The sequence below is a fragment of the Amblyomma mixtum genome, chromosome 1 (assembly GCF_055824585.1).
Source record: "Amblyomma mixtum isolate Tamu chromosome 1, ASM5582458v1, whole genome shotgun sequence".
In the NCBI taxonomy this organism is placed as follows: domain Eukaryota; kingdom Metazoa; phylum Arthropoda; class Arachnida; order Ixodida; family Ixodidae; genus Amblyomma; species Amblyomma mixtum.
Window position 1 is genome coordinate 150,467,324 of NC_143012.1, and position 9,089 is coordinate 150,476,412.

A 9,089-nucleotide genomic window follows, 5' to 3' on the forward strand; every position below is an offset into this window, starting at 1 on the left:
TAAGTTCAGAATTATAGGGATTTCTTCCCATCTACAATCTACCTTTCACTGGAAGGAGTGAGGATAGGTGAAATGAATTAAATCTAGCGCACAAAGGAGCTGTTCTAGTTCGCTATTATGCCCGCAGGTTTGAAGAACGTATCTCCCAAGCAGTTTCGGCTCATGCACCTGAGGTGCGTATATCATTCTTGAGGCGCATCATGAACGATTGCGCGCCTTGTCGCTAATCATCCTCCCAAATGAGGCTTCCACGCACTACCGCTATTTTCATCACAATATTCCTTCCATTTCTCCTTCACATCCGATTATCCACATGAAGCAGGCTATTTATAACTAGAGACGAAAGGAAATCACCGTTGCCGAGAACTGAGTGCGAGCAAACCCTTGGACTGGTAACCTTCTGAAGATATCGAAGGAGTCCGTGTGCTTGACAGCGTGCAATTTAGGTCAGAACATTCTTGGCAGTAAGTTCTAAGCCTCACCATCTCATGCGGAGTCTTTGATGCGTAGAACTCTAGGTGACTTTATAAGCTGGCCTTCAAACCTATCGTCAAAGATTATTAGCTTTCAGTTTAGGGCGCCATGTAGAGTGTTTTTTATGTATAGGGCTCCATGTATAGGTTTGTATTTTTCTGGTTAGACAGATCGGGCGTAACGGTGTCATATTTCTGTTTTTCGCTAAGATTTTAAGAATGTCCTTTTATTTTGTCTTTGTGATTAGGCTGGCAACCCTAAAGTAGGCTGTTCTTTTCTTGTAAGGTGTTTTTGTTTATTGCATATGTGATTTGTCGTTTAGTCACCTGTGTCCTGATGTGTTAGCTGGGGTGAAGGAATCGTCAGGAGGCATGCTTTGTCTGCCTCCTTTTACCTCTCCGCGGGGGCATATTGGAAATATGGCCGAATAAACTTTTCATTCTTCATTTCCATTTTTCAACTTAGTCTTTAACTCAGGTCTCAAGCAGTTAAAACTTACCCTTATGTAAGCAATGCAGCGTGCGTGCAGGTATAATGGCAGTTGTTGGAGGCTAGTCCTTGAGGCCTCTGAAATCTGAATGAAAGGCAAATTCTTTTGTCGCAATGATGATCAAACATCCGTCTTATTTTTTGCGCAGTGAATTTGGTAACCACTACATTCGTAAAGTTTGGATGGCATGCTTACCATGCTTTGCTTAATCTCGCAAGATATGATCGATTTTATATTTCCGTTTGTCTCTTCAGAGCCTAACGCATTTATATTCAGTAAAACTCTTCCTTGACCTAGTTACTTCACTATTGAAGATGTAATGAAAACAGCGCGACAAACGAAGACAAAAATAGAACGCACAGGAGGGGACCAGAGCCTGACAGGACAGGACAGGCGCTGGTTTACCCCTGTGCGTTCTATTTTTGTCGTCGTTCTTCGCGCCCTTTTCTTTACATCTCAATCATTTATATTGACCTAAAAGGGGCTTGAAGACCACCTGATCTCCGACAAAAGTTACGAAGAAATTCAGAGCAATTCAAGCATAGTTTGCAGAACAGAACCCTAAGTGAAGGCAAAAGGCTCACTGTGCTTGTGATTAATCAATACAATAAAACTTCGTGTACTGGAAAATAATATAATTTATTTCACTCAAAGTTGACAAGAATGTCACGATGAAATTCCTTAGATAATGCGATTCATGACACAGGCTCAGCCGTAGAAGCCCCGTCCGAATCCGCCGTAGCCTCCGTAGCCACGCCCGAAGCCTCCGTAGCCACCGTACCCACGGCCGTAGCCTCCGTATCCGCGACCGAAGCCTCCACCGAAGCCGCGTCCAAATCCACCGTAGCCATACTGGGCGGCAGTCAGACTGCACAGTGTGGCCAGCACCACGAGGGCGACCAGGAGGGACTTGCTGCTCATCATGGCTGCTTGGACTGGATCGAAAGGAGAAAGCAAAATGAGGGGACAGCATCGACAGTCTTCTAATAATTTCATTTGAAGCCGGGATCCTGGCTTCATATTAGAAGGGCGTGTGCGGCCCTAATTATGTGCTGAATAATTTGGGCTCAATATTAATGTCGTTCAATACTGCGAAGCTCTAAGATGAGTTGTTTTATTGCTTCGAATTTTTGCTAAGCATTACGGTACGTATCATTGTCCTTGTTCTTTTTGTGCAACGCAGCGTGCGCGAATAGAGCAAACATTGCAGAAAAAATACAAAGACCATTGATAGGGAACATATTGTCTGTGTGGAATCCGCGGATGTATGAAGCGCTTTCCCAGTCCTTGATTTGACGACACATAATAGGGGAATATTTCGATACGACGAAGGTGAGGAGAGCGCAGCGCTAGCCCCGTGTGAGCAGTGCTTCAGCGGTGGGAAAGAATACCAAGGCGATCTCAGCACCTCGTGCTCACCTGTGGCTCTGTAAAGCGCAGGAGGCAAAGGAGCTGTATGCTCTGCTGTGCGGAGCATGCGCTCTTATATGTCGTGAGCGCCTGCGCGCTCACGTTCCGAAACGTCCTTCGCCGCTGCCGCACTAGACAGCCGACGGCAAGGCTCCGGGAAAGCCCCTTCCGTGTAGCTCCGCTTGCACAACTATCGTTCAAAACGAGGTTGCCGTCTTAGTGGCTCAGAAGGGGAGTTCCCTCATTAGAAGTGCTCTACCAAATAATAGCCATTCGCTGACCTCGCACGGAGTCCATCTATTCTGGCCTCCCTTGTTAACGCTGCCCGACAGTGTGCCATCAATTTTTTCGCGTAACCTACCTTAGATGTTTGGGAATATCCGCTTTCAGAAAACCCGAACATTTCTGTGCATATTAACGTAAACGGTAGTTGCAAAGTCGACAATATAGTGTTCATTTTGTCCCAGATGCCTATGACAAGATTGGGATCACTGCTGTTTAGAGTCGGTGAAAAGTGTCATTTCGGCAATGTTATGCAAAAGGAAGACACAGCAGCCTGAAACGCAGCGTCGATAGTAATTAGTCATGTAGGACTGCTGTGCTTATCACGCATTTGTACGGTGGGAAGAATTGCATACGTGGCTGGAAAATTGCGCCCGCCAAAGGTACTACGAGCCCACAAGGTTTAAATGATAGCGAGGCTTTAGACTGCGTCGAGTAAACTTATATTATATCCTGAATACGGTGACAAATACTGTTTTAAATGTGAACGCAATTCAGGAAACACCTGCAGAAGACTTTAATACGGAAATCAACATAGCAAATAGCACAAAGCATTAAAATTCAGGCAGGCATGATTTACGCTCTCCTTGCTTTAGGCTCGTCCTCGCAACACCTAGTTGCGGAAATAAACCTTCAACCAATCTTACTGAATATGAGGATTTATTGATTATCTCCCGTAAATTGAGTAGTATTAATGGTCATTATTTTCAGGAAAGTACGAATTCTGTCCTCTTTAAGAAAGCTAAAAGTAGTTTCCCGTCCGGGTGAGCCATCGTGCTCTTGACATAAATGGCAACGGCCTCTAAATTCAATCGAGAACACTTGCAATGAAATACAATGAACAGAATTTCATGATATCAAAAATACAGAGCCGATACTTATTGAACGTGTGTAAAGTAAGTACAGTTAGAGCTCTATCAAAAACACAATGATTAAAATTACCATTATTCTATGCATGCTTATGCGCACTATAAAAAAAATTTTAAGGCGAAAGCCTTTAATGTCTCATCGTTGTAAGCAGCAGTTGTCGACAGAAATGTCACGCTTTGCAGTTGGTCGAAACGGTCGTGACGTCATAGTGCGCGAATCTAAAACGGGGCCAATTGTACTTTGGCTAGTGACCATGCAACCAATTGAAGGGATCGTAAAGTGATGCTGCAAGTGGGACTGAGCTTAGTTAATTGCTTAATTACCCAATTAGCCTAATTAACTTTTCTAGTCAGGTCGTATAAATAAACAAAACCGAGTAGGAAATTGGTCGAGCTCGGGAATCGAACCCCGGTCTTCGGCGTGCAAGACGAGCATGCTATCCACTCCGCCATGCCAGCCCAATCGTTTGGAATGAACAAAGGCGCGTCTAGTGAATACGGTGTCTTCGCTCACTCCCATCCTCCTCCCTTTCCTCCTGGCTAGGTTTAGGTGTCCACCGAGGTATGAGAGACAGATACATTTCCTTTCCTCAAAAACCAATTTACCGACGAGCGAGGCGTGGAACCGAATTGGCAATGGCGTTCTATGGACTCCCTGGCAGCGTTGCAAGACGCTGTCGCGTTCCACTCTTAGAGGCGAAGCTTAACATCTTAACCACACATCAGTGACCACATTTTAGGTAAAAAAAGTGCCCCCCTGAATTTTGACGGCTGTCCATCGAGATATGCGAGACAGTTACTGCGTAATTTCCTTTCCTCAAATACAATTTTCATTTTCTTCATTACGGGCCCTCTTTGGCTTCTTTCACTCCCACTTCCTCCCTTTCTCTACGGTGCGATTCAGGTGTCCACCGAGATGACAGAGAATTACTGCGCCATTTCCTTTCCTCAAAAAGCGTTGCGTTCAAAGGGCAAGGCATCGCGCCGAACGGGTGGTGGCGTTCTGTGGACTCCCTGGAAGCGCTACAACACGCTGTCGCGTTCCACTCGTAAAGGCGAAACATAAGCGTCATTAATTAGCAGTGAATTAGTATTCAGGCATTAATTCGTAATTAAGCATTAATTAGTGATTTGTCATCACTTAGTAATTAGTACTCGATTATATGTGACGCCACCAGTGCCACAGAAGCAGCGAAAGTGGTGCTGAAAACGCTTTCGCCTCTACGCACTTTAGACAGTCAAAGTGCCCCCTGAATTTTTATTTCGATAAAGTAAAACAATTATTGAAAAAAACCTCTAAATTCAAGGACTAATGTCAAGAAATGCGTCCAATGTAAGCTCTCCTTTCTCGATGTCAAGAGCTTTTTCTTTGATGTGAAGTAATGGAGTTTTCGATGCCGTATTCATTAAATCGGACTGCTCCTTCACGGTAACTAGCACAAAGGCAGAAAGGTGGTTATTCTTTTGTTCATTAGGTGCCCAGCGATATTCGAAAACATGAAAAGAACAGAAATTTTACTATAGTTGTTTAAATCCTAAATAGTGCCCTGTTCATGAAAAGCTGAAAGCGTGCGACCGTGATTTGTTATGAAATATACCTATTTTAAGTATGCAGTTGCATATAGAGGTAAAAACTGAAATTATATCAACAGCAGTAGCTATAAGAAGAGCAGCTTTAACATCTTAGGGCCTGGTGCGTAATCCTTCTTCAATGACACGACTACGCCCAATACTTTTTCTGGGCGCACTGGTGCTAACAATATGATATGAGAGCATTTTCGTATTGGATATCGTTCACAGTGTTTCTGGAGGAAAAACATTTGAGGCTGCGACGTTTACATACTGCGCACTGAATAGATTATCGTCACTTTTGCCAGTAAATCACAGTGTAGGGAATAAGACATTGTTTTCAAGTTGCGTTGTCTAGGTTATTACCCTTAGTTTTCCCAATATCAAACGCGTATCCCCAACAATACCCGAGAGTTCATTTCCAAAACAGCTGTATTCAGCTTTCTTAATGTCGACATTTATTTTCTTTCGCCTTTTCTAAAACGTGTTATGGTAATTTTGTTCCTTAGTACTTAAATATTCTGGAAAGAAATTGTTTTCCTTTTTAACTGTTTCGGACACATCGTAACGTATTAATGGGTTTCTTACTTTTTATTTGTTTCGGGTTCGTTAGTAAAGATCTCCCGCTATGCGGGGATATACAATGAGAAATAAGGTATTGTATGCTTAGTTTTGAGCATAGTTCTTTGTTACTTTTTCTCAGTCACAATGAAAGGGCTTATAGATGAACATAATGGTATTTCGTCGAGCACAACAGTGATAAACATGTGGCGTGATTTGTAGGCGATTGCTTATAGCGGATATTATGGTGTCCGACGGAATTTTTTCTGGAGGACAACTTGTAACGTAGAGGTCAACCGTTGTGTAGGTTTAAGCTGTAGTGCTTGTGGTTGAACGTACAGCGTTCGTGCCTGCATCCATAGGATTGAAGCTGCAAGCAAACTGCGTTTATTGGAGGGGCATTCGCACACGAGGCGGCGCGAGGGCTCATCGGCCGCGCCCTTCCGGTTCCCCCCGCTATCGAGTACAGGGATCAATTATTCACCTACAACGAGCTCACTAAGCACTTTTATCTAGGCAGACGAGCGTTTTCCCTCCCGGATAAAAAATTAACCCGCAGCCAGTCGGTCACATTACGCTTGCTCCAAACGAACTCATACCCCAACCCCTGGCGCATGAAGCACATCGACCCAGACTACGACGGACAACATGTGTGTGACCAGTTCAGTGAACGTGTAGACTTGACCCATATGTTGTGTGGTTGTGCATCAAGTGACGCCTACGCCCAGAACAAGGAACATTGGGACAAAGTACTAAAAAGTGCTTCACTTCACGACCAGCTTCGGGCTGTCCAGGAGGCCCGCGCGGCGGCGGAGAGCTTCGGGCTCTCTGTGCCTACGTGGGAGCTGCCCTCTACACCCGGTGCCTAGCCGAGTGTCCTTCAGGACCCCTACTATGGGAAATAAAGTTTTACCACCACCACCACTGACACTGAAATATCTGACCAGCACAGCTTGCCTTTCAACATAAGCACTAAACTCTAGGAGGTGTTCTATAAACTGACCAAACTCGGGCACCGATCCAGAAGAGGTCAGACAGGCAACAGTAAACGACGTTTCATATCACTGAGTGCTAAGTTAAACACTTAATGTTTTCACTCATAGCACTTAATTTGTGAATTGTTGCATACTCGTACACGTGAGCTAAGCGTACATACATAAAAATACCACCACCCAATTTTTCCCCTTCGAAAAGCACACAGAGACTCATATCCAGGGAGCAGGTATCATGTGATAACAACCATTTCTCGCTCATAGCGATGCGATCAACGCCGTGCTTTAAATTGAACTCGAGAAAAGTATCTTAATCAGACGTATTTGCTTTCGCTGTCTCCTGGAATGTCGTTTACTGAGTTCGCTGTAAGACATACAAAACTGCCTAATACGCGACATGAAAGATGAGAAATACACCTGAAATAAAAAATTCACTGATACGCGCAGCCCATTCTGACGAAAAACACTAGCTCGCTATGTACACATTTGTGTATACAGCGTGTCAAGGCTCTTAAAAGTAACTTCTCCGACCGCTACTGTGAAAGGCGAGAAAGATTCGAAGCCATTCACTAAATGAAATACTTTTTCATTATAGGCGCTTCACGATGTTTCGCGTGATTTTTTTTTGACCTCGCACAGATCCCTAATGACGACTCGTACTACATTTATGATACCTGGCTTTCGTGCTGCCTCGCACGTGCACCACCGCTTGACACTGCGCTGAGGACTAACGGTGAGCTGCCCAGTGCATTACCTGCCTTGCATCACCTTTGTGACGGCACTGCTCTAAGGCTCGCTTTTTAGAGCGCAGCTCTTAGGCGCCTGTTTCTGCGTTTCGCGGCGTCGACGTCACCGTCGCCGTCGCCGTTGTCCGTTGTAACCAACAGTGGACACCCTTTAAGCTGCAAAAGCAATGGAGCGGGAGCTTGGAAAACAAAAAGTAAAAGCGCAACCTCCTCCTCTCCTTAGCAACCGGCGCGCCAGAGGGGGGGGGGGGGGCAGCTGTGCATAGCAACCGTGACGTCACACAGTAGCGGGAGAACGAGCGCGCGCGCGTCCCGACGCTCCTTCGCCAGACGTCTCGTTGCAGTCGAGTGAGTGAGACGCATGGCTCCACGGCGGCCCAGTGATTCCGCGCCAAGCGGTTCGGGGAAGCGGCAGTGGGTCAACCACAATGCTTTCGCCAAGCGCACTTTAGAATTTCCAGTGTCTTCCGTATTTTTTTTTTTTTGAGGAAAGGAAATGCGCAGTATCTGTCTCCCACAGCTGCGAAACCAATACATAGAGCGGGGGCTTGGGAAGCAGAGGGTAAAATTTGTTAATTGTTTTTTGAGGAAAAGAAATGTGCAGTATCTCTCTCACACATCTCGCTGGACACCTGAACCAGAGGAAGGCGCATAACTGCCCTCTTGGGACAGTGGACACCTCAATCGTGCTTTAAGTTAAGTGGCGGTAGTGGCAGATGTGCGCTGCATGCTTTGGCATTGACAACGTTGTGCCAGAAACGCTGCCACCTGGCAGGGTGGGTCGGGACTTTAATGTAGATATAAAGACGAGCGGAAATTTCTTACCACTTATGCGGGTGAACAACCCGTTCCTCTCGCCCGTAACAGCTCCCACAGCTGTGACAACCTCGCGAAATACTTGCGCAGACCTCGTCCTTGAGAACCAGGGATTGGTGCATCAAGCCGAGCATATATCCATCTATTTCTCTGTCCAAGGCTTTCTTCATGACAATCAAGAACTCTTAGTGGAGTGTTTCTTGAAGAAGGCATGTGTGTGGAAAATAACAAGTCTGTAAATCGACATACATGTCTTGGTAGAATTCTTTGCCTCAATCTACCGAGAAGCAGAAACAGCTGATGAGTTGCGCTCAAATTTTGCGTTAGGAAGTGACGTAATCGTCGGCAAATTTTTTCGCCAAGCTTTGAGCTGTGTCGATGCGATGGGTGCAGCGTTGCAATTTCGCTACCAGGTTGAGAGTGGAATTTCGCATCGCCGGCCGCACTGCGCTCCACATCGTTGCTATTTCGTCGCTAAAACCATCGGGCGACGTTCATCCTGTTTACAAGCTACACGTTAAGGTGCCAAATTCTAGCCGTGCCGACTGTTGACAGTGCCTGCGCGCAGCTTTCTATGAAGAAGGGGCGGCGGAGCTCGTGGTATCTTTTGCAGCCGGCGTCGCCGCTTCGGCGGACGCACTTGTTGCGACGCGCATCCTTTATTTCAATCGTCTTTTAACTCTCTTCTGTCTGCGTGTGGCAGCGAGTGTGTCAGCCCGAGCCAGTGGGCAGGCCCGTGCAATTTACATTTCATTCTTCCTACAGCCCCAGTAACAAGTTTTCTAAGAAGTCGCAGGAAAACCCCAGTGCGCTCAGTGCTCGCGTGACGATCACTCCAGCGGCAGTTAGGCAGTGACTTCCTAAGACCTGGCGCTGTTTG

General features: G+C 45.9%; 1 protein-coding gene across 1 annotated transcript; it reads right to left on the reverse strand.

The window, feature by feature from the left end:
• Positions 1-1,584: 1,584 nt before the first annotated feature.
• Positions 1,585-2,496, reverse strand: LOC149367956 (uncharacterized). The gene is made up of 2 exons (XM_089568328.1): positions 2,384-2,496; positions 1,585-1,899 (listed from the first exon to the last, which is right to left on the reverse strand). The coding sequence occupies exons 1-2, from the start codon at positions 2,439-2,441 to the stop codon at positions 1,673-1,675; spliced, it is 285 nt and encodes a 94-aa protein (XP_089424454.1). The 5' UTR covers positions 2,442-2,496; the 3' UTR covers positions 1,585-1,672.
• Between the last annotated feature and the right edge of the window lie 6,593 nt (positions 2,497-9,089).